Here is a 26,895-nt window from a genome sequence, read left to right as displayed (position 1 = left end):
GGGCAGTCTGAGCCCAGAGGACTCCTCGCCCCAAGCGGCAGATGCCCGATGGCCGAGATAAGCGCCATCTCCAGAATGACCCCCCCCCCCACCAAAAGAACAGTTTCACCAGCCATTATCAGCTCATAACGAATGGCCGTGCAAAAACCCCATTGCTACTGTACTGAAAGCAGGAGCGAATATCCTCTTTATCAGGGCTGCACAGTCTGCAGCCCAGCGAAATAACAGCACGGCATGTAATGAAACCCAAGCGAGTTTGATCAGGGTCTATCACAAGCACTGCCCAAGCTGGGCCACATATCCAAGCCCAGTGCCATAGACTCACCTTATCCCGGAAGACATCTGGGTTGAAGTACATGAAGTCCCTGTAGCTTTCAGTGCGTACCCTGTCCTGCGAGGACATACAAAGCCAGCATTAACAGGGAGAAAGAGGAAGGGGACACACTCCAGCAAGACAGATCAATAAGAAAACATATCATCGAGTCAGACTTATTTTAATGGCCTCTTCATATCAGACACACCCGTGGTTCGGCTTTGGATATCAGGCAGCTCTGCTCTACTTTCTTACATTTAAATTCCCTTTATTTAACAAAAGCTTTTGTCCACAGCGACATACAAGTGCGGATCAGAGAGCAGAATTAGCCAGCGGCACTAGAGCAGTCGGGGTTAAGGGCCTTGATCAAGGGCCCAGTACAGACATCACTCTGCACCAGGCAGAGCCTCACACAGCCCTGCACATTTCTGTGTACATGTTACCTAGGCACACACACTAGCTTAATAACCATTTAAAAAAACACACTGTCAGTGGTTTTTTTTTACTTTGTTCTACCACTAAGGGGAGAGCTGTATCCAGAGTAAACCCTAGTATTAACATGGAATATAGAAATAAAATTAAACTAGCAAGGGAGACCGTATTCCACGCACAGCCCCAGAGGCCAGAAGTACCGAGTGAGTTACCTGGACGTGTTAAAGCCATGAATGTGTATTTATCTGAATGGTCTGAGCCCAAGTTATGACATGTAACTCTGAAACTACATCTATTCATTTACTGCACATTCCACGCCAATTTGCACAATGTTTCTGCACCAATTAGGTGGTCAGTCTGATCAGCTGTATTTGTCTTAATGTCTATGTCTTAAAGTGTCATTTATATTATTCATGTCTAAATATTTATATTCTATTTATCTCATTTTCACAATTAACAACATTTTCTGTGACATCGCAGTAAGAATAACAGACGCACTAATGGTACATATGGGGCCCCGAAGGGCCCACGCAGGTTTTTTTTTTTTTCTTTGCTGGCACGATGTACTAAATTGTGTGCAGAATTTACTTTAACGTTCCCATGAAATTTCTAAATCAAACTTGCGCAGTCCCTAAAATATGCATACGATTTACTTTTTTTGTGCTCTCCATTTTCTATTTAAAGCTATTTCAATTCATTTTACTACTAACTACGTGTAACTTTTTGGTTATTCGTGTTCTTGCCTGAAGTACCTGGGGTGAAGTGCGCAAATACTATGGGTTCTATGGTAGTAAATTTATTTGCTCATATCTTAATAATAAGGCAAAATGTGTCTCCCAATTCAACCCTGCCTTATTCTCCTAGACCTGGCACTTGCCCCAACAAAGTTTCAACTAATTCTCTGGCAGAAATTAGGCATAATGGTCATCTAATTTATAATACTGCGCACATAGAAACTAATGAGATGCATACATTATGCAAACTAATAATGCATACATCTTTGACCCCATATCTTTATAATAATATGTAATGGGTCTCCTATTTCAATTCAATCCCCCTGTACTTTTTTACTGAATAAAATCTACTCTTTGTGGTCATTTAATTATCATTACATATCAGGCAGTTTTTTTATGAATTCTTTTTTTAATGAGTCGGTCACGCAGTTTTACATTACGGTTTTGCTGTGCATTATATCGCAGCACAAACAAACAACAAAAGCTAAAATACTGCTGAAGAAGCACACTTAGAATTTACTTTGCTCTCAGAGTCTTCACCCTTGTCGTGTCCCCCAAAATGGCAGCTTCTGAAGACCCAAGAATTAAATTTCATTAATTAGCCTTTTCAGAATCTCGCGGATTTCCTCACGGTGTCATTGTGTTTGGCTAACTGGAGAAGCACGCCTTCATCAATCATCAACTAGGTCTATCAGTCCTCACTAAGGTTGCCACTTTCAATTTTAATAAATAAAACAGGCCACTGCCCATATCTCCAAGGCCCGCAATGATAAAATTTGCTTGGGGCAGGGAGGGGGGGGGGGGGGGGGTTTGTTGATCACGACGCCCGAAACTATGAGAAATTGCATATCATATCGGTTAAAACTGGACACAACATTTTTATTTGCTAATAGAGGGCAATCATGCAATGCACAGGATGACTGAAAACTATAATCCTCACATTTCCTCAAAAGACTTCATTGCATGACTGGACTGACATGTTCCTTTTGCACATTTAAATTAGATTTAGCGCTTTCAGAAACGGCTTATCGCTTGGTCCTCCCATCTAATCTGTAGTTGTCCCACACTTATGAACTTCTATTCATTCTATCCATTTCTCTTTTGCACGATGACCAAAATTGTCAGTGATATAACAGTAAGAACTGTAACACGGACAGTTTGTTATTTCATGATGTACATGCAACTCATTTATGTTGAACTGATGCGTTTATCAAAAAAAAAATTCAGTTGACGCAAGAGGTATAGAGACATTTCTAAGTTCTGAAAACATCCAGAGTACAGCCCAGAATAACCAGGGCTCGTCTTAGACCATTGCAGTGGGGTCCAAGGTAATTTTTTAAATACAAATTTCACTTCTACAAACCCCATATCCAAGGATTTTGAGAAGACCAATTATAGCCTAAACCACCTACAATTTCTGTATGAACAAATAAAAAATTTGCGTATCCTTTTCTCTCTCCAGGTCACACGTCTAACATCTGTTTTGGTGCATAACTTACTCACACAAATGGAGAGAGTACTCCAGTCTTTCAAAACTCCCAAACCATTTTTTTCTGAGAGGACCTTCTTTTCATTCAAAGGAAGTGAGATAATTTTCAAGACTAGTCCTGGTTCTAAACAGCCTAAATCATCTGCCTCTCTGTCTTGCTCTTCTAAAACCTCCTCTGGCTTCCCTGACTGATCTAAAATGTAAAGATTTGTGCACATAGAAAATAACATACAGTAAAATACTATACAGTAAAATGCCTTATCCTGATATTCTGTATCAATAAAGTAAATGAACCCGAGAACAAAGTGATGTCCAAATCAAAATGATATCTATTACAACTAAACTTTTACATATCTAAATGTCAAATTTCTGATTCGGCTGACATCTGACCCCGGGGTTGCCTATTTAAAGTCCTTTCTAACTCAATTTCAACTATACATAAGCATTATCATCAGACCATGATAATATGTAGATCATCATATTGACCTTTATTATACAGATTTCTTCATATTTACTGTCTCTCTCTCTCTCTCTCTCTCTCTCTCTCTCTCTCTCCCTCCCTCCCTCCCTCCCTGTCCCTGTTTCACACACACGCACACGCACACGCGCACGCACACACACACACACACACACACACACACACAACCCCAGTAAGTCTCTCCCAGCCTCTAGCTCTGCTTAACAACATTCTGTGGTACTTCCCTATATTAAATCAACATATTAAAGCATCAAGATAACAGACTCTGTCTACTGCCAAAAGCATATCCAGGACATTTCTTTTCTGGACTTTTCACCTTTTAGGTGACACTCCTCTACTTACGAATGAGATACGTGAACTTGAAATGTTCCTAAGTCGTTATTGAACATCATTTTCAGGGTATACGCTAGTACAGATAACTAGGATGCTGGGAGTACGCACGCTACGCTGCTGTGCGGCGGGAGTAGCGGCCAGAAGTTGTACTACGCGGAATTGGCGTGCAGAAAAAAAAATTATGTTGCGGACAGGAAACGGGAGCCCAATGAACACAATTTGGACTTACAGTCCTCTTCGTTCGTATGTCTGAAAGTTCGTATGTTGAACGTTTATAATTAGAGGAGTATATTTATTTGTATTTTTGCAATTTCACTGCAATCGATTAAGTCATACCAGTTATAATTATAGTTACTATATAATGGTTGAAATGATTTTACTGTCAAAGATCCACTCTTGTGATCTAGTCTTGTATGTTGCTTTGGACAAAAGCATCTGCTAAATATGTACATATACTGTAAATAGTGTCTAAATAATGTAGATTGTTCTGTGCCATTGGCTGAGCCTGAGGCACTTTAAAACCACTACAAAACCCTCACACAATAAACACGTTTAAAAACAATGCTTATGAATCCAGGATACTTTTACCTATTTATGTTCACTAAGATGGGACTTTTTAGTAAACACAAGCAACACCTTGCAGGGCTGCAGAATAACTTTTTCCACTAGTAGCACTCGTGTTCCTTACTGAAAATTTCAGGAGCACCAGCATAAAATTTAGGCCACCACTTTAATCAACAATCGGTGCAACATATTCCTATTTATCATCTTTAATGTATTACTGATAAATGCTTTGGTAATAATTATACAATATACAGAAATGACAATGTAATGTTTTAAAGGAAAAAGTGAAGTAGTGCTCAAGAGAAAAACATTATGTTAAATGGTGCTTTTTACAACATAAACACTAAATAAAAATTGTACAAAAAGTGAACATAAGGTGTGTGGTCAGCTGCTACTCCATCGGTGCATCTGTCCCTGTATACATTATACGTCAAGCTGCTTTACAAGTGTTTCATGAGGCATTTTCCCATCAAAATTAAGCAACCCAGTTCCTGGACCTGTCCCACCACATATCAGGAACCTTCAGCCAAACAAGCATGGGAGATACAAAAAGCTCATAGCTTAAACCTCACACTTAACTTCAAAGGAATCCAAAGATGATATTACAAGCTTATCTTACACACTCTCCCCACGTCTCCAAAAATGCGACATGGTTAAATTCTCCCCTAATAAATGTCGCTGACAGGGTTGCCATCCATCCCTTAAAAAAACAGGAACATACCGTGTAATACGCAATAGAGCAGTTTATTTTCCAATACTGGGATGATCCCATATCATTAGGGATTGTTACTTCAAATTATCATGCTAATAGGATCAAATACCTGAACTTTACTAACTATGCAGTGTTGCTTCAATTTTGGGATAATCTGTCTCAAAATCTGATCCCTTCCAGTATTCACAATGTGCCTGCAAAGTTTGGGGAAAAAAACACATAAAATACTTTTGGAGTTACTAATCACAAGACCAAGTGTCTTCTACAACTGGCGTTCATCTCCACACACCACTTCTGCTTCAGTTTTGTATGAAAGTCCATTTCCACCACATTTAAAAAAAAACTTTACTTAATTGCGATTTTATTTCTCGTTACTGCGGGTTTATTTCATTGAGCTCTGACTATTTCTCATTATTCTTAGTTTACTTCTTGTAATTCGGAGTTCTTTTCTAACAAGCAGTCAGAGCCATCACTTTTGCTCCCTAAAGCTTTAATGGTTCAATGCAATGCACATGCTGCATCTGCGCTGTCCAGGCATTTTCATATTTCAAATTGTGTGTGTATAAGTGGTAGCCTACATCGAAACTAGTAACAATAATGATCCTGTAAACGTTAACCAAGTATGAAATGAAAAGGGACAATAAAACTAAACTTTCACCTAATTGGGTGTTATATAGGCATATTTAACTTTAATGCTTTGTGCATTAAAAGACCCTAACAATCATGACATCACACAAAATATATATTCTAATCACAGTCAGTAAAAAATATCCAGCGTTTCTTTCTATTGTTAGACTACTAGTTGCATACACTGGTGTCACAAGAATAACTGAATAACTGAAACCATGGTAATGAAGGCAGTAGTAGTGTCACCCTATTTTACTGCAGTGTTTCCCCTACCATTATATCAGGGGTGCACCCCAACCCCCCCCCCCCAACGGCACCTCCCACCCCCCCTTAAAAGTCAAGTTAATTTTATTTAACTGCCCTTTTTGCTACCACCACGCGGCACTGCTTCATTTTTGGGTTGATTTGTCTCCGTTTTAATTTTTCACCCATACAATGCTGGTATAAAGTTTTAAGAAAGATCCATCAAACACTTCTTAAGCTATTGACTTACATGCTAAAGCCTCTGCAATAGAGCTGGCAAAGTACTGGTGCTAAAAGCATATGTATAACCTGAAATCTGGGGAACACAAAAAACTGAACACAAAATGAACGTTCATATACACAGTATATACATTGCAGTATGTCATGGGCTTTCCATCCATCCATCCATCCATCCATTTTCCAAACCGCTTATCCTACTGGGTTGCGGGGGGTCCGGAGCCTATGCCGAAAGCAATGGACACGAGGCAGGGAACAACCCAGGATGGGGGGCCAGCCCATCGCAGGGCACACTCACACACCATTCACTCACACATGCACACCTATGGGCAATTTAGCAACTCCAATTAGCCTCAGCATGTTTTTGGACTGTGGGGGGAAACCGGAGTACCCGGAGGAAACCCCACGATGACATGGGTTGAACATGCAAACTCCACACACATGTAACCCAGGCGAGACTCGAACCCGGGTCGCAGAGGTGTGAGGCAACAGTGCTAACCACTGCACCACCATGCCGCCCCTCATGGGATTTCACATTTGAAAAATTGCGACCAAAATTTGCACCACATCACAATGTGGAAAAAGATCTGTCACACACTTTCAGTTATTGTGTTTACAAGACCAAGTGTATTCTTATAACTGCTATTTCATTCCCATGCTCCCACACAGCAGTGCTGCAATAGTTTTGAGCCATTCGCCTGAAATGAAATCAGCTGTAGATCTTCATTCATATAATGTTTTGTGAAGATCCATCAAATACTTTTCAGACTTGTCACGTTCACAATGTCTGATTTCACAATTCTTTATGCTGCCATTAAGCAGCGTTGCTTCAATTTTGGGGTGATCTGTCTAAAAATTTAAGCAGTTCTAGTTCAGCACCCAATCACTGCTTCTGTAAAATTCGAAAAAGATCCATCGATTCTCCCAAGTCATGGTTTTAAAGGATCAAGTGTCAAAACTATCCTTTTTTTGGTATCACTGTGTGGCGATTTTTCTCAAAATTTCATCAGTTGTAATTTGTCACCCATAAAATACATCTCCAACATTTGAAAAATATCCATCAAACAGACCTAACAAGTAAAGCATCTGCAGTGGCAATGCAGGACTGCTCCCAGAATCTGTGGAATTCAAAAAGACGTCAGCCCCGTTCAGCAGGGAGAAGGGGGTATGCGGCTTGCGGTTCATTAGGGGATGCGTAGACGGGAGGAATAACGCTTCCAGCAGGACGCGTCTCACTAAGGCCTCGTTCCCTTCCCATCCCACTGCAACCCGTTATCTTGCTTAACCAGGACATAGAAAAACACACGACGTCTCAGCAATCCACAGCTTTGTGGAAAGCAGCAACGTTGAGCTGTGACCTGACACGTAAAAGCTTGTAATTTATCTGCAAAAACTCCCAGTCAGGTGTGGGGGGTGACTATTAATTCCTTTGCCTTCTCATGTTCTGTATTGTGCATGGGCCACTTAAAACATAATTAGTGCTCAGACATTTCCGGGAAAATTACTTTTTTGAACGGATAAGCTATCCTGAGTTACAAGTCATAAAAAAAGCAATAAATGTAGGATCCAAGCCACCAGCCGACGACGCCACTGCCCTGTAAAATCATGAGGCAAAGAAGACCCACAACACCCAGTAGCTAGAGCTACAGCAGACTACTGATCATTTCAGAGAGTCAACTGTGAGGCTTCCTACATGCAGGAAACTGCAAAGAGTCAATGACAGTTCCTCAGTACACACTGAATAATAAGCTACAAATTAACTCTTGTAAAATGAGTGTATAAATAAGAATGCACTGTAGATTTCACAGCAGTGACACATTCAACTGCACTTACAGTGACGTCTCTGATTATTGGCCAGACACATCTGAAATTTCTTAATGGCGATTTGAGGTTCCTTGTCATTCATTTAAAGGACATTGAGGATTCCATTTACACACAAAGCAGGATTTTGACTTACTGCCAGAACTTCCTCTGATCAGACCAGCATTTGGGTCCAGAAGCTGACACGCGCACACACACACACACATACACACACACACAGCACCACTCTCATTCACAGTCATAACAGATCACACACACATACAGTAGCCGCACTAGCCGAGCATAACTGAGCCAGAGAGCAACTCCATTAATTAATCCACCAATCAAAGCATGTTGCTCTGCTCCCCAGTTAATTACACGCTATCAGGCCCATGCCAGCACATTCCCAGGCAGTGGAGCTCATGGCGAGAAGCTCATGTCATCAGTAACAGGCAGATGAATATCTCTCATATTCTTACGTTACATTAAATGGGTCAAAAGTAAAAACACCCCAACATACCTAAAAAAAAAATACAATTCAAATGGAGCACAAATTAAAGTGAAACAGTCCACCAAAAAACGTGTGTATATTAATTAGAGCTGTCGCGATTACTCAATTAAACTCGATTTCTCAATTTTAAAAATGCACCGATTAAAATTTGCCTTTTCGATTACTCGGTAATGTAGCAGAAGGGAGATGAATCATAATCAATGAGGGTCCAAATAAAGAGTGAGAACCTCAGTTGAGTGGAACCACTTCACGTTAAACGTGAAAACGCAAACTTTCAGAAGACTTTCCGGTTTGAGAAACTCATCCAACAACGGGAGGTTAGCCATAGATAACAATACACTATGTACTAATCAGCCTCTTGCAATTGACTAGCTTGTCTTTGTTATTACTTCGCTATAAATGCATTAGGCTTAATTTACTTTATACAATTTATGTATCACGGCTAAAATGAAGGCTTTTTGTGAACACACTGTGATAGAGTAGGGCTGAACTATGCTATAAGAAGTTCACAGCGCAATAATAGAAATTTATGCCATAAAAACTGCGATACTTATAAAGCAAAAGGAAGAGCTGAAAATTTACTCAAAATTAATTGTAACCTAATACAGTTTCTTATCTAAGTTTCTGCCAACTAAGCTAATGATGTTACTGCGAGTTGTGGCAACAGACCCTAAGCAGTTATATTATAAAAACTTGCTTTGACTAGCAATTCAAAGAATTTCCATACAGAGATAGATGAATGTCTTTTGGTGACCAACTATTGTTCACTTTTCTATTCCTTAGTAATTTTTGTGAAATTTCTCACAAACGTGCCACACTATACACGCGAGTTCAACAGCAAGGACACGAATGATTATGATTTTCTCAGAGAGCACATACAGAGCTCAAGAGAGGGAGTTAAATTTAGGCACAATTTTTGAAACGTATGCTAGACAATGCTGATAACCATTAGTAAAATTGCAAAGCTTGCTAAGTTTTGTTTCCTATGACAAAGCCACAGTGCTTTACTTTAACTTACTGAAGGTCTCAGCCCAGCTGACTATTGCAGCTCTTGCGATGTGACGATTTATATTAACCTTGCATATCGTGCAGGTATACTATCGAGAGCAGTATGGTGGCATAGCGCTGTCTAGTTTTCAGGTTTTTCCTGTGTGTGTACGGATGTACACCAGATCTGCCGCTTTCCTCCCACAGTCCACAAACATGTAACTTAAGTGTGGTGCTTCAATGGACTATATGAATGAGTGAGAGGCTGAGCGCGGGAACGCCCATACGTATGTATGTATTTACTTATGTTTTATTGTGCACGAATACCAACAATGGGCCGCTACCTCGTCCCGGGCTGGCTCCTGCCTTACGACATTTGAAATAAATAACATACAAATAAAAAAATGTATATATGTATATATTATATATAAACAATTATTCAACTAATCGTCAAATCAACAGATGACTCAATTATCAATATACTCAATAGTGACAGCCCGTTTGTTACTGTTACTATATTACTGATAAAACGGGGCAGGGACACACAAAACGGCGTTTTTATTTCATCACTTGCAGCGACTTTGCGGCAGATGTTACTGAGGAGCTGACTGGCAGCACATAAAACCAAAGCACCACCATAAAGACTGCGTCACACAGCTGAAGAGCCAATGAGGAAGCAGGGAGTGCAAAGGGTTAAAACTGCAGTACAGGCTCTGTGCGTCAACTGCAAGCCGTGTGTGACACACTGACGTCCATCCGAGGAGGCCCTGCAAAGGCGCTTCACACTCATGGCAGCCACCGAACGATGCAATGGCCGGCAGTGACGTGGCCGACGTCAGCCTGACGCACTGTACCGCATAGGTAGCGGTACAGATTGCGCTGCAGTGCCTACACGCAACCAAAAGCAGTACACCATGCCCTTAACAGCAGAGACAGCTCCCTGCACTGCCACTGGGGGGCAGTGATGCCCAGGGAGTACTGTATCACCCATGACTGACTCCCTGCAACTCTGCGGTGTAGCCCTCACCTTCAACATCTCCTCATGGATCCCATAGTGGCCATAGGAGATGAAGTAGGCCTCGTCCTCGTCCTCCCGTAGCTCAGCAACGGGCCCAGTGGACAAGGACCCCGGGGCCGTCCCTGGGCCACGGCCGGAATCCACATTCAGCACTAAGCTCTGCACCAGGACTCTGCAAGGAGATCCAAAAGACATCCCTAAAGCAATGGACAGTGCCCCACAAGGAGGGAGCTACTATTGCAGTGGTATTTCCCTCCCATTTTTCCCACCAGAACCCCTTGACTGAACATTAGAGTGCCCTCTGCTGGACACTGGAGAAAGAACATACAGGTCTAAACCATCGCGATGAACCAGCTCATAAAAGCATATCATATATATATATACATATATAGCTTACTACTTATATAGATTATAACTAAATATATGCAATTTACTAGTAAATATTCAGACTTGAAGGAGTTAATATACCAATACATGAAACTACTCCTGTTCATAAGTCCCAAAGTAAGGAATACTCCCTGAATTTTAGTTACGGGTTACTTTATGTAAATTTTACTACTGCAATTGAAACATACTGAAATAAAGCAATAAATAATAGGGATGACAATTATAAAAATAACTAAAGAACAAAATAAAGGTCAAAGTTTATAAACGAGCGAAGTTCCCAAACAAAAAACTTTTGTTGTGCAATTAGGTAATATTTCTCTAAACAGATAACACAGATTCTTATGTGTGCAACAGTTTGACCCATTATTATAAACCACAGCAACCATGTACATTTAGCAAATGTTACCCTTGGCTTGTGACATCCCCCTGCACTTTTCCTATCTGCATATGTGTATAGATGCTGCTGCCGTTAAGGAGGAGGCAGGCTTTGTAAAGTGCGAGGGACACGCTGGGACAGCCAGATGGCGGCACACTGACTTCAGCCTGTGAAGGTCGTCCAGGGCCCTGCCCAGGGCCTCCTCTGTGCGAGCTGCTCTCTCTTCTGCACACTGGGCTCTGCAGAGGAGGCCAGCAGCAGACTCCGGGTCCGGGGCCACAGTGTCCACACCCAGCCCATAAAGCTCCTCGATGTCTGCAAAGGCAAATGGCACACAAGCCAACGTAGAGTGAAGCAGAGCGGGGCGCTATACTGCCGTGCAGCCGGCTTCAGGAAGGACAGCGCATACCGATCTGAAGCAGAGGGTCATCCTGCAGTGCTGGTCTCATGTAGTCATCATTATCCCACGGAGGGCAATCTTCAGGCACACTAAGCAGCACCTCTGCACTGCATTGCTATGGGCGAGACACTCTCAGAGTCAACTTAAATATCAATCATCCTGAATTTCATTACTAAGCTACATCTAAAGGCTTTGTTTTGAGGCTGAAAAATAGCATAAAAAATTACGTGCTTTGGGAGAGCTTATCTCATGGACGGCACCAAGTTTTATATACAAGTAGTTCACATGTTTTTCCATTATAAAAAACGGACTTGTTACTCCAAGCGCCACACTGTTTTTAACGGCCAAATGTAATGTAAAAAAATGCAGGTGACAAGATGAACTTTGACCCGGAACAAAGTAACAGATTTATGCAAAAGCAGTCATTCTGAGCTTTCCAACAAGCTCAGCCATGATTCTGTAATCGTAAAAAAAAAAAGAAAAAGTTTCAGCTCATAAGAAAACATTCTGTTATCACTTCTGTGCTACCTGTGATGTAGAACAGATGCTATATCTCAAAGGGAAATTAATCAAATAATACAGAAAGAACATCTCAGCTGTGGAAGGTACAGTTAATTCACAGGCCAAATTTCATAAAAATCACAAATTGTGATGTTAAGGCCATTTTCTGAATTGAATTAGAAACACCCAGTAATTCCCATTCCCAGTGACTCCTTGATAAATATTTAATATATCATGCATTAATAGTGCATGAGGACAGTGTTACAAATGTTTGTGGTTCTTAACAGATGAAGCACGTAATTTCAATACGGCTCAGAACTGCTATGATCAGAAATGATCTTTCCCAGGCTTGAACCCCAAAGCAAACAGGTGAAATAACTGCCAAGAGGTTCCACCGTTCTGGATAGCCCACAGAGTGGATAATAAATACTCTGAGCCAACTTTCTTGTAAAAATAACAAATTATCTACACTTTACCACCATGTCAGCCTTAGAATTTCAGTCACAATGACTATTTTTACATCCTGCGAGGCAGCGGTTAAGCTCACACCACTGAAAGGGCTTAAACATTACTTTTTCAAAAATTCTTTTTTAAATTTTATAGACTAAATGTATGGAATTTCGCATGACATTTTAAAAGGCTTTACAGGACATGAATACAGCATTCACTAACAATAAACAGAAGAAAAATATTCATGTCTTGAAGATATTATACAGTTCCATACAGTGCATAAAGTCCAAATCTTTTTCTCCATCACTACAAATACTTACTGCGGATCGTATGTAGTTTATGAGCTTTATATAGCCATAGTCATCCAGTTCTGCAAAGACATTTAATAGTTAAAATAATGTGTTTATAATTTCAGCATCTTTGAACTGACAGTATTAATCAATGATTAAAAAACTTACTGCGTCTTTTCACATAACTTGGAATGTCCACATGATGGTCGGACTGACAGTGCAAGAACGTCTCTTGTACAGAATACAATAACCTAAAAAACAACAGAACACACAATACATACAAGACAAGAACATACATCGTTCAACCACTTATCCAGAATAGGGTCAAAGTAACTGGTGGGTATTTCAGACAGAACAAAACAGGAAGGACTTATCACGCTAAAAAAAAACTTTATATACCTTCAGATTGCTAAAGAAACTGCACTGTGCAGCTTGGCTGGTGAGGAAGAAGTGGTTATAAAAAGGGTTCTACTGTGATTGCATGGAAACGGTTTATATTTGTCAAATCCAACATGGACCAATCTTCTACAATTTGCAAACTCTGCAAAGATATTGTTCATGCAACAGGTGGTAACACAGCCAGTTTTATCTACTATAATTTTGTTTGTATTTGTTGTGAACTGAGTTCAGAAATGTACAGTTACCGAAAGATATATGTTCATTTGTATTCAAAACTTTGTACTTTTTTTCATATTAAACAAATGAAAAAGCACCTTTGCTATAATGAGTGAGTTTCTTTTACACGTATTTTACATATCTTAATAATTTAGTTTATTAGTATTATGTTACGTGCTGCGTTTCTAATCTATATTTTGCGGATCATTATTCTAACAAAAAATATTGTGATATGACATTATGGCCATATTACACAGCCCTAGTTGAAGGCACGAGGCCAGCCCATAACGAGGAGCACACAAAACCCCAAAACACAATCACACAAAATGGCCAGTTTAAAAAAGTCAGTTCAACTAATGTTGAACTGCAGAAAGTAACGGAAATCCAGAACAGCGTGGAAATAACATAGCGTGTACAATCTCTTTTTCATGACTGCATTTACATACATCATATTCAATGTGTTTTTCTAAAATCTAATCCAACCATTTTAATTCCATTTTACACTAATGTAGATAACGTTAAAACGCAGATTAACAGGGGCTGTATTCCACTGTGGCACTGTGGTTGTGTAGGTTGTGAAAACTCCAGTGTATTTAAAAAATTGACCTATATTACTATATTAATTTATTAAATTGATATAAAACTATAACAATTACAACAGCAAACTACTGCGACGCAGCACCTCCGAAGCTTAGTTTGCAAATGCTTACCGGTCACAAAACAAGCATGTGATGGTCACATTGTTGGGATCCTCGTCCATGCACTGCCACTGGTCATCGTCGCCGTCGCTATCTGACAGATCTGGCATTTCGTCTCTGGCCGAAGCACTGCCCTCTATTTAAATGGAGCACGTGCAACAATATGAAACTATCTGAGGACACCTATACACATAATGCAACTAAACCACTTCGTATATTTCGTGTTATTGATCCGCAATTATGAAAATCTTAACGAATTACAGTAAAAGGCAACCGATTTATGGATCTTAACTGAGACACTCATGTGCTGCAACTTATACGTTGAATAATGCGTCACATGCCGCTTACTACTAGAATTTTTTATATTTTTTTATGCATCTACAAAAAAATTGAAATCGCTAAGATTCATTCAGTATTTCACGTGTACCTGTGTACTGCGCCATGATACCTCCTTCCGTTAATACGTTTATTTCCGGGTCATGTATAACATTACACAATTACGTTTTGACCACATGAGGTCGCTGTGTCTTCTGAACAGTGATAACTTAGTTCATGAAAGTTATTTTCCCCCAGGAAATGTATTTAAAACAAAAAGGTGTTGTATTCACGATTGTCGTACAAATATATTAAAGTAAAAAACAGAGATCCGTTCAGCATGACTGACATGTCTTTAGATTTCAAATAAAATGTCGTTCCTTTAGCGTTAAAATGTTTTATTCGATAAATATTAAAGTTCCATACTTTTCAGTCGATTACAGCAAGGTTATTTCACTTTGTGGATGTAGAATATGCCAAGAATAATTAAGAGTTGAATTATATTTATCATTATCCAGCCCATGAAACACAAAATACAGCATCACGTAAAATACTGTATATCAATTTTCACATAATTACCAGTTTTTCTGTTTACAAAGTTTAGCATATCATTCCAAAATAAATTTGACTGATCACAGTGGAAAAAGCAAATGAAATATTGTTTCTCTATCAGAATTGCCAAAAACACTGGTATGTTAAATGTTTAGCTTAAATCTTTTCAAAACCTCTTTAAGAGGGTAAATTGTATGTAAAATCTTGAAGGAAACATCTTTTAGTTTATTAATAATACAATATTTTTTGGAATACAAGTACTTCCCACCTGGAGATCACACCAAAAGAACTTTGCTGCAGAGTGTGTAACACAGTTCAAATCATTTATGTTGATGGCCTACTCTACAGTTTGTTCCAAATATCAATATCTCCGATAATCATGTGCTCAGAGATAATGTTACTTTCTGTAAGATGACAATTCTTTACAAACTAAAGGGAACCTGTCAGACCAAAAGAACCGTACTGAGGCCCTTGAGCGGGTGTGAACATGAGCCGAGCACAATTGGACCCAACTTCCAGGTGCACTCCTAGAGTCTGAGCTAAACGAGGAGCCAGGGGTGCTTTGCATTCTGGGATGCGGCTGAGCACACAAATCGGGGAAGGGTCTGGCTGCAGAAGACAAGGTCCTCCTCGTGGAGGTTGCCTAATGCTCTGCAGCCAGATTCTTTTTCATACCAATAGCAGCAGCTAAGCGGAAAAGAAGATATGCAGTGAGGTCTTGCTTGGTCTAGCAGCAAGGTATGTTGTTTTCTTGAAATCTGGGCAGATGACTACATCTGTCATCTCCTAAACGCAACACTTAAAAACTCTGAACTTTTTAAAATGTTCAGTCAACAACCGAAGTACAGAGGATTTGACCCGTCGATTGAAGAGTGCCCTGTGAAAGGAAAAAATACTAATGCAACAGTACATAAAAGTGAGACATGTTCAACTGCATAGCCCAGGACACAGGACCTTCTTCCTGTATTTACTGCATAGCCCAGGACACAGGACCCTCTTCCTGTATTTACTGCATAGCCCAGGACGCAGGACCTTCTTCCTGTATTTACTGCATAGCCCAAGACACAGGACCCTCTTCCTGTATTTACTGCATAGCCCTGAATACAGGACCTTCTTCCTGTATTTACTGCATAGCCCAGGACACAGGACCCTCTTCCTGTATTTACTGCATAGCCCTGGACACAGGACCTTCTTCCTGTATTTACTGCATAGCCCAGGACACAGGACCTTCTTCGTGTATTTACTGCATAGCCCAGGACACAGGACCCTCTTATTGTATTTACTGCATAGCCCAGGACACAGGACCTTCTTCTTGTATTTACTGCATAGCCCAGGACACAGGACCCTCTTCCTGTATTTACTGTATAGCCCAGGACACAGGGCCGTCTTCCTGTATTTACTGCATAGCCCAGAACAGAGGACCGTCTTCCTGTATTTACTACATAGCCCAGGAGACAGGACCCTCTTCCTGTATTTACTGCATAGCCCAGGACAGTGGACCCTCTTCCTGTATTTACTACATAGCCCAGGACACAGGACCCTCTTCCTGTATTTACTACATAGCCCAGGACACAGGACCCTCTTCCTGTATTTACTGTATAGCCCAGGATACAGGGCCGTCTTCCTGTATTTACTGCATAGCCCAGGACAGAGGACCGTCTTCCTGTATTTACTACATAGCCCAGGAGACAGGACCCTCTTCCTGTATTTACTGCATAGCCCAGGACAGTGGACCCGAATGTATCGATAAGTATGTTTTACCTCATTTTAACCCATATGTTATAACATATCTGAGTAGTTGGCTCTGCGGTATTTTCACTCAATCAAATTTGGTTCCTTTTAAAAAAACATTTGCGCACCCCTGCTCTAAATGAAAACGCTAAGAATGAAGCATTCGTAAGCATTGTTCTTGTTGATTGTAGCCAATCCCATGTATACACTATAAATAAGAACATTCTTTGTTCAGATATTCTACAAAGGGAACATCAGTGTAGCTGTGCAATTAAGTCTTTCAGAAAATGTAATGATTAACCTGTAACCCATCCCGTATATTATGTAATTGTAAATAAATGCTGTGTCCGGTTTTGAATTTCAGAACAGGCCCCCCCTCCACCCAGCTCTGCTTTTTCTCCACCTGCACCCTCCTGCAATTCCTTCATGCCTCACCAGGAGGTTTAAATTAGTTTAAATACCTCTGTTCTGTTGTAAGCCTTTTTCGATAAATGAGTTACATATAGTGTGCAAAAAATAGTCGCTGCCCCTTGTCATTTTTGACAGCACCAAAAGTCGTTTTCAGACACCTTACACTCAGACCAATGATAACTGCAATAATGATCTTGTCGTGTTTCCAACTGATGATTAGTTTTTGTAACAAACCGTTCAGTAAAAGTCTATCATGTGATATGAGCTTCATTTTGTGTTCAAAATCCTGGTACATTGACAAAAGCATAATATAAATGACAGTTAATCATCTTTGGTTTATGGGCTTGAGGCTTGGGTGCAGCTTATTATGTACTAGGCTACCATTTATACTGTTTTCAATATTAAATGTACTTTGAATGGTACAAACAAAAAGTATATTAAATGAACAATTATATCAGTAATATGCGCAAAAAGTTCATTTAGACTTTAATTTCTCTTATGTTAAAAAATGCCACAATATAAAACGTTACAGGAATATACATAATAACGTTGTTATATACAGATATGTCTCAATCCACACAATGAAATACATTCATCATCAAACGAAAAAAAAAACCATAAAAGCAATTGCAGGTTTATGCAGCCTGAACCACTCCCATCCAATCAGAGGTTCCATCCCCTGGGTGGTGGAAACTGATTGGCTACTACCTGTATATGCACCTTATAAATATGCCACCATGAACATTAGTGTGTAAATGCTGTGTAACAGGCATCCACAGAAGTGCGCATGCTATCTTTGAGGTGGGCAGAAAAATGACTATAATAATTAATTTCTTAATAAAAAAAGTCACGATAACATTTTAAAAGATCAAGAAACGTTTTCAGTGTTGATTCCATTTGTTGTCCACTCTTCTGTATTACCCCCGATATACCTTTTCTATGCAATTACATTTACAGAAAAGGCACCAAAAGTTTTACTTGTACTGAATGCAATCATTTCATTATTCAGCACATTTTCCTAGGTTGTAGATATCCTTGTTCTCAAGAATCTCCGCGCTTTTTCCTTCCTCATTGAGCGTGTTGGCCACCATAGCTTTGGCCACATACTTAACGGGTATGGACATAAAACCGGGGGAAAAGTAGGAGCATCCGGCAAAGAACTTTCTGGCAAGCCACTCTGCTGGTCGCGACTCCTGGCGATCAACCAAAAGCACTCTGAGGGAATAAACATCATCAGATCAAGGCAGAACATGGTAGGACTTGCACTGTCTGAAATGTTCTTGGAGAAATCTAGGGTGCAGACTAGGGTGGGACAGGAAATAAGAAATGATGCAAAAAGCATCTCCTGCAGTAGTTTCATTGGTCCTTAAACTTAGATTGTTAAAGTAAGTATTTAGGAAAGCAAGGAATACTTACGCAGGTCTGAAGATGGAGTACCTTTCAAATTTCAATTCCTGAATATCTGCTTCCACTTGACCCTGGAAAAATGCACATTAAATTTACATGCTGAATCATCTTATAATTACTAGATATTTGATATTAAGGCATAATAATATTTTCAGAAGGATCACTGCTTGTATACTGTAAGGAGTTTACCTTGACTCTCGTGTAAAGGAAGGCACTTGTTTTGTCAGCCTGTGCGGAGGACTCCAGGACGAAGTGGGAGCAGCCACCAGCCTTGGCTAGCTCCGCTGATTTTAACACGTAGTCGTGATCGACTCGAACAAAACCATCCTGTACCCATGTGGCAAAATGATACCATTCAATTCCCTGTTACAAGAGGTCCCAGTTTTAAGTCCACTTTACAGAATGCAAGTATTATACGACTGAGGAAGATAGAAAGTGTGGTACATTTTAGAAACACTGAAAGGAGTAATGCATATGTAACACATATTTTCAAAAATTTTAAACACTAGCCCAGACCCTACTAAATTATCAAAATGTCTTCTTGCCTGCAACTCAGCTCAAAAAATAAACATCTTTATATGTCTGACTTTTCCCCCCTAAATATATCCAGGAGTCAGCAGAGGCTCCAATTGGTGCATTTAAAATTTCGATACGTTGGCAACTGCCTCGCCTCATTTTAATGTTATTCACAGTCCACAGAATGAAGAGTGGATTAGATCAAGCCATTAATTATTTTGGCTTTAGTTCTGGATTAGCCCGCTGTACCATCGACTCCAATTCACAGCCACCATCTGACGAAATGCGAACTGACATAAATACCATGGCTCGCTTTCAATCCGATTATGCAGTTAAATCGGCCCTATGCTAACCCAAGCATCGGACGCTGGCAAGCCCCATTCTTCACCATTCCTGCTAACAACTGACAGCCCCTCCCTAGTACACAGGGACCCACGCTACCACCCCACAGCCCCACGCTAGACCCATCACCTTGCAACAATGTGACCCATTCACTGAGGTGACACATACACTGCCCCTCATCACCCTAAATATTGTTTTATGAGCAACAAATAGACTTGAATCCCCCTCAAGAAACTTCACATCTTCCAAGTGCTGGAATTTCCACAGCTTTTAAGAGGTTAAAGGGGAGATTTAAAAAGAGCTACAATGACTGTCTTGTGCCCCCCTCCCCCGCCCCAACCCACAGCAATAGTAAATTCTAAAGAGCGTGAGTTTGTATGCGAATCTATTCTGAAGCACTGTGGAACTTCAAATACACTGGCTGTAATATTCTTCCCAGGTTCCAACACACAATGGTGGTTCATGGGGGAGAAGTGTTGAAATGTTGACACAACATCCTTTTTCTCAGAGAAACGTACCTAAACAGTCAAGGGAGACTAGGCTCAAATAGCAGTTAGACCCCTAGTCAAAAGGAGGCCCTTTCAATCAAAGTTTCCGTTGATGATGCTGAGGCAAAGGAGCAGCCTCAAAAACTTATGAACTGCATATTTGCTTCCAAAGCAAACACTTGAAACACTTAAGATTATTCCACATTCTTGGAAATTACACAATTTTAAATACAAAATCCGTCAGGTTAAAAAAATAATACTAAAAAAAACAAGATGTAAAATAACCTTTTGAGTTGTTTTTTGAAAATATAGTCACTTACAGATCATTTTACAATTTGATAAAGATGCAACTACTAAATAAATGAGTAAATGCTTTGTGGACTAATCTGAGGAATCCGGTTTTACATGTTGGGTTATAAAATTTAAAATGTTAGTTGAACTTACAGCCCCTGATTTGGCTTTAGTGGTTCCCAGGCAGCAGTATCCTACATCGTGACCATGAAACGCTGAAGCAAAATTATCTAGGTTCTCAAAATCTACAACTTCCTGGATCTGGAAAAAAATGTAAACATAGTTAATTTACTTTAATTGCAAATGTGTACATATTTAATGCATGTAATATGTATTCACACACACACAGTGGACCAAAAGTAGGTATACAGCTTTTATTTTACAAAGTAAAAGGTTCTAGTTTACAAAGTAAAGTTTTTATTTTAGAAAACAATGTGGTGGCACTGACTGGTCACCATGTTCACCCAGCCTGACACCCATGGAATGTTTTTGGGGCGTAGTCAAGGAAAAGGTTTTTAAGAGGAAGCCTCACAAAGAGGATGAATTGAAGAAGTTTATTTTGTAAGAATTTCTGGTCATTGTTGCTAACCTGAATTTATCAAATGTCCTAAAGTGTGTCACAGTATCAGGAAAAGGCTCCAGGAATGTATTAATGTTGACGAAGCACATTTCAAACAGCTAAGAGACTAAACACTTTCCAGTCAGTACTGTAAAATAAAAACTGCATACCTACTTTTGATCCAGCCTGTATGTGTGTATACACACACACACACACACACACACACATATATATATATATATATATATATATATATATATATATATATATATATATATATATGTGTGTGTGTGTGTGTGTGTGTGTGTGTTTATGACTTAAGATGCAAAAAAATCTTTAAAATAAACGGAGTAGGTTTGCTGAAAGGATAAATAAGGACACGCTCTTAACTTATTTTCCTCTGGGTGGCTGATGTGATGTGCTGTGCTTTGCACACACGATAAAAAACGCATTAACAAAGAATGTTCCGGGTTTGAGGACACTGACGTCAGCCAGATGTGCAATACGCTCAAACATCCCTGCCATAAATGCGGCCAGATCGCTTTGAAGGCTGTCCACGGGCTTAACAGGGACATTGACATGGCATGTATCTGACTTACCACGCTTTCATAAGCTTTGTCCTCAAAGGTCAGCTGTCGTCTCCCTATCAGGGTAATCTTGGAAAAGATCTTTCGATCCACAAGCTCTTTCAGCAGCTGCTTGCCCGTTTCCCCAGAGGCGCCCAGGACGAAACAGGTTTTATTCTTCTCCCGGAAAGCCTCCTCCAGCGTCCTCATATTACTCGCCATTCTAATACAGATGTAATTTTATATTTTTAGTTTCTGTTTATTTAGACCGAAACCCAGGTTAATAAGGGTCTGTCTATGACTGAAAACAACTTAAAACACGACGCAAAGGTTAGAGGCTTGGCTTTCTACCCACGATCACTGAGCTTGATTTTAAATGATCGTGTTCGCTATGCGACTTCACCAGGGTTCAACACCATGACACATTCTGAGGGACACTGTGATCAAAATTACATTTCAACTGCGGGCGTGGTGTTTAGAAAAGTGACTACAAAACGAGTCTTGCCGCGGCAGCGTTGATCCACGTAACCCCAGTGTGTCACCCTTACTTACCTTGGACACGCTATCGTCTCTGGATACGCAAAATAATGTAAAACGGCTGCTATCAGAACTAGAATGCTGCTCAAGAAGCCCACGGTTTTACCACATCTGCATAAGAGGAACGTCATAACAAGCTGTAAAACAGCACACGAGTGTCGTTCACTTCCGGTTTCGAAATCGAACGAGTGCGCGCAACGTGGCGGCCGTGCACGACGTGGGGCCGTGACGATGACGACAACAACAAGTGCTACAATTACTACATTAATAAATATTGTACTTATCAATATTATTATTCGTTTCACTTTGTCTCAGACGGGGGCGCCGGAGATTAGGCTTGCCATCGGCATTTTTTTGAATGTCTGTAGACCTTTAAGTAAGCGTCATTTTTTGAATGAACCTGACTCTGGCCATAATATATTTTGTACGTCCGCAGACATACATAACAGATTATTATAGGAAAATTAATCTGGCGGTATTTAAGTATTTACTTAATGTGACAAACAATGAATTAAAGCTAACAGTGACATTCAGAAACCTGTTCATTCACACAAGCAGTGATTTTGTCGGTCTGGGCTGTTTTTGCTGCTTTTGATTTGTCATTGGTGGGAACTGAGCTATGGTGTCATTCAAACTGTTTGAAAGGAGCAAGGCTTAACATTAACTAGGGATAAAAATTACTAGCAAGTTTTAATGTGACTGTAGAAAAGAAGTTGAAATTGAGAGTAGCACACAACTGATTATAAATTCCTCAATGCCACCCTTTCCAAACTGACTAGTTGTAACCTAAAGAAATCATAAAACATTCTAGCAAAAGTATTCATTCTTTTAACAAACAACTGAAACTGGCTTTGGCATTTGTGGGTAGCTCGCTAACTAAAGTTAATTTATCTACTTTTGGCTGTAGCTACGTCCAACATCAGTGCCTGACCTCACAAATACTCTTCTGGATAAATGGGCAAAAATTCCCAAAGACACACTCTATAAACTTGAAAAAAGACTTCCTAGAAGAGTGGCAGCTGTTATAGTTGCAATGGAGAGACCAGCTCCATATTGGTTACTGTAGTCTGAAACAGACCAGACCATGTGACTATGCAGACCATTTATGCAAATAGACAGTGATGCGATGCAGCGGCACCCTATTGAAAGGTTCTCATATCCCCAGACTCATGGCTGCTATACTGTATTTTGAACTGGTTAATAATAATAACTAATTAAACAAATAAATAAATAAACTAGAAGTATAGAAGCCATGAGCCTCAAACGACTAGTAAATTACCATCTTAACCAAAAGTTTCAGTCCTGAGCTGTGCAACGGCAGCCAGCTGTGGCAGATTTCACTTCAGCTGCCTGTCCAGCAAAATGCCTATTGGCCCAATTTAAGGGGGGAGCTCATCCTCAGAACCACTGGCAACATGCCGCAGTGGTCAAGTCCTGTCATGTAAAGGAAGGTCATCACATATATAATAATAATACATTTTATTTATAATGCCTTTTACATCACAAGATCTCAAAGGGCTACAAGTTAAAATAAAAGAGACAAAATAAACAGTTTAAAAGTAAACAATTTTAAAACCTCTTAGTGGAGGAACCAAAGGTTTTGTTATAAAGAAATGTCTTTAGATGCTTTTTAAAGCAGTCAGTGGGTTGTGGTGCCCTCAGGAAGTCAGGGGGGCATTCCATAGGCGTGGAGCAGCAGCACAGAAAGCCCTATAGTCTCCCATAGTCTTTAGATTGGTTCTTGGTTTGTGGAGGAGGTTTGCCTGTGTAGAACGGAGGGAACGTGTTGCGCCTTGTGGGTTGATAAGTTCTTTGAGGTGGGGGGGGGGGGGGGGGGGGGGGAGGCATGTCCATGGATGCATTGATGTGTAAGAAGCAGCAGAACCTTATACTCAATCCTGGCGGAGACGGGAAGCCAATGAAGTGAGTGAAGAATGGGAGTGATGTGCTCATGTTTTCGCACTCTCATCAGGATCCTCGCTGCAGAGTTTTGAATGTATTGGAGCCTCTGCAGGCTCTTGCTAGGTATCCCAAAGAGAAGTGCATTACAGTAGTCCAGTCTAGAGGAGATAAAGGCATGGACCAGCTTTTTATATTTATGCTCTATGTGTGTAAGTGTTTCATCATAGCCATTTTTCTGTGGTGGGGGTCTCAGAGAATGTCCTAACAGTTCCACCAGCACCCCAGCGGCAGGATGGGGACCCACGTGACGTGTTGGATGAGGACACAGAACCTAACCACTCTTATGGAGAAGACGACATCAGCAAGTATGGCTAGTAAATTGACAATGTATATTATTTCATCTCAAGCAAAGCAGTGACTCTCAAAAGACAATTTATCCATATATGCCAAAGGATCTTGATGATCACGTGAAATACGTTTTGGAATGCTCTTCTTACTTCCCAAATACCACAGTATATAAATCAGGGTTCCCCAATTCTGAACCTGGAGGGCCAGAATCCAGCACAGTTTGCAGATTTCCCTGCTCAATGCACACCATCAGGGGGCACTAGCCCTGCGTGTGTGTGTGTGTGTGTGTGTGTGTGTGTGTGTGTGTGTGTGTGTGTGTGTGTATGTGTGTGTGTGTGTGTGTGTGTGGGGGGGGGGGGGGTGTATAATATCTATGTATGCGTGATGGATAAAGAAATATTGAATGGTTTTTGAAGGGTGACAAGTTCATTTAATACTGAATAACAAAAAGGAATGCATATGACTAAGAATAATTACGCTAACGCACATGTTTGGAAATTAATAAAATTATTCACATTTCATTAACAACAAACAGGTTATACGTATGCACTTACGCTGGCAAATTCTGCTGAGTGCCTCTTTTGATAACGTGCACGGCCAAATTCGCGTGAAAAACAGAGAAGACCCCATTCCTGCGTTGGCAAATGTTATCGAGCGCCCCACCACCCCAGTCCCCCGCCCGCTGTGTGACGCCTCTTCCGTCCATGAGCCATGATATCACTCTTCGCCGTTATTGTACTTTAGAACTCTTTAGAACACTTCGCTTTTTACTATAATGATTCTCTGTTCCGCTACAGTGCAGTACGCAGCCCTCTTGCGATCCATGCTTAAGCGATTGGCTGATTTTACGCCTTTATATGCGAGCGCTTGAGAAGTAATCGTGGTTTCAGTAAGAATACCTGACTCGGCATGAATTGCTGATAGTCAGTGTTGTGATATTGTTTATTTCGAATTGAATTTGTTTGGTTTTCTTAAGCTGAAACGTATGCACTAACCCTGAGTTTGTTAAACCAGTTTTGTGATACAAGCTTCTGGTGTGTAGGCAAATGGTTTTAATGTACAAGGATTCGGTGTCATGTTTGATTATATTCCAGGCTTAATCGCGTTTGTAGCTCGTATCTTACAGCAGAGGTCGTCGTTGTCCCTGCAGTCAAACAGCTCAGTACCAAAATATCGCAGCCCCTGAACGCAGCCCGGTATTGAAACGTAGCCGATAGAACTGTTATTTTGTTTCTATGATTAATCGACTCTTTTAATAGCATCAAATAAAATTCGCACACAATTATATTTTCAAAGGCAGGCAAGTTTTTGTACTTTTCATTAATTCTTGTGTTGTGATCTAATAAAAAAATAGAAATAATATATAAATTAAGTTTATACCCCTTAGTCCTTTTGAACAAATAAGGGGTGCTGAAAAGTAAATCTGAAATTTGTCTAATATACAGATTAATTTGATCTCAATCTAAATCAGTTATGCACCTTAAGTGATGTTACTCGTTAAGAAATCATGTAAAGGAAAAGCAGATGATTTGACGACTTCTTGCCTATAAATTCTGACACGATAAAATGCCGACAGAAAAAAGTCGTCTTTAGCTTATTAACGTAAATCTTCAGTTTCGTTCAACATAGGCTGACTGACAGCTTCCTACGTCCCGAGCCTTGATCTTTGAAGCTGCTGACAGAGAAGTCTCTAATTGCCCCTTTATGAAAAGGAAATGTCGCCCCATTGTTCTTACCAGTAGGTATTAATTGCAGCCAGCAGCAGGGAAGGGGCTGACGTTGAGTTTCTGTCAGTTGCACATGTTGATTCATTGTCATTCATTGATCAACCGTCAGGATATGGATGGCTTCTGTTTAAAACAAGATTGGATTTCCGGTTGCTTTATGTTTCATTCTTTTCTAATACACTTGTCTCAAAATGTCAGACAATATTGGTTTTCTAATAAATAGCAATTTGGGTGATTTTTAATATACTGTCATAGAGTGGTTAATTCAGTCTCCAAAAGAACCTTGTGTGATTTGAATTTCTAAAAAGGCTTCTTACACACAACAAACTATTTAATTGTTACTCTGATATTACTATTTATAAAAAAAAAATAACAGTAGGCCAACTGAAACAACATTATCCATGTATACATAATGCAGTTTAATTATACAGAACATGTTAACATTTTTAAGTACTACATTTAAATAGTTACAACAAGTTTATGATAAATGAAGATTATTCCCTGCTCCTTTCAGTTTTTGAATGCTACTGTTACACAGATACAGCATTTCCACTCCATGTCATTTTACTGACTGAAGCTGGCCATGCTCAGCACTGTTACCTTAAAAATCTGATGCTAATGATGGCAATTAATTGACTCTGACAGGACAATCTGCTGGTCATTGTTTCCTAATGGCAGAATTACTGTCACATTCATTGACATTGTAGGTGAGAGGAGACAGACTGGGGAAACCCAAGCCCCATGGGTGAGATTCCACACAGCTGATCCTATTGTTTGTATTTGCTCAATTAGGCCTGGTCTCTTGCCATCAAAAGCAACTGTCAAATACAGTTTGATTGTCCAATGATATGCCATTAATACCTATCTTTCCCCAGTCATCTAGGGACTGGCATCAAACAGAGAAGAAAAGAATATATCACTGTGACTTTTTGTAGCCTTGATTGTGACCCTTTCCATTTGCATTTAGTTAACATTGGCAATTGTCGCTTTTGAGTAATTTTTCAAATA

General features: G+C 40.0%; 2 protein-coding genes across 2 annotated transcripts in view; both read right to left on the bottom strand.

The window, feature by feature from the left end:
- Positions 1–14,712, bottom strand: part of prmt3 (protein arginine methyltransferase 3) — a 63,311-nt gene extending 48,599 nt beyond the window's left edge. Inside the window, exons 1-8 of the mRNA XM_048969681.1 lie at positions 14,623–14,712; positions 14,208–14,331; positions 13,051–13,133; positions 12,913–12,962; positions 11,651–11,756; positions 11,403–11,556; positions 10,488–10,650; positions 326–391 (exon numbers count right to left, since the gene is read on the bottom strand). Of these exons, the coding sequence (XP_048825638.1) occupies positions 326–391; positions 10,488–10,650; positions 11,403–11,556; positions 11,651–11,756; positions 12,913–12,962; positions 13,051–13,133; positions 14,208–14,331; positions 14,623–14,638 (762 nt within the window). The 5' untranslated portion in view covers positions 14,639–14,712. The remainder of the gene's footprint in view (positions 1–325; positions 392–10,487; positions 10,651–11,402; positions 11,557–11,650; positions 11,757–12,912; positions 12,963–13,050; positions 13,134–14,207; positions 14,332–14,622) is intronic.
- A 2,953-nt stretch (positions 14,713–17,665) lies between these two features.
- htatip2 (HIV-1 Tat interactive protein 2) lies at positions 17,666–22,111 on the bottom strand. The gene is made up of 6 exons (XM_048969694.1): positions 21,926–22,111; positions 21,407–21,596; positions 20,402–20,509; positions 18,801–18,938; positions 18,621–18,682; positions 17,666–18,419 (listed from the first exon to the last, which is right to left on the bottom strand). Exons 1-6 carry the CDS (start codon positions 22,039–22,041, stop codon positions 18,206–18,208), a joined length of 828 nt encoding a protein of 275 aa, XP_048825651.1. The 5' UTR covers positions 22,042–22,111; the 3' UTR covers positions 17,666–18,205.
- Between the last annotated feature and the right edge of the window lie 4,784 nt (positions 22,112–26,895).

This window comes from Brienomyrus brachyistius, chromosome 11 (genome assembly GCF_023856365.1).
Source record: "Brienomyrus brachyistius isolate T26 chromosome 11, BBRACH_0.4, whole genome shotgun sequence".
Taxonomy (NCBI): Eukaryota; Metazoa; Chordata; class Actinopteri; order Osteoglossiformes; family Mormyridae; genus Brienomyrus; species Brienomyrus brachyistius.
The sequence above is the reverse complement of the archived record's forward strand: the minus strand, read 5'-3'. Positions and strand labels throughout refer to the sequence as shown.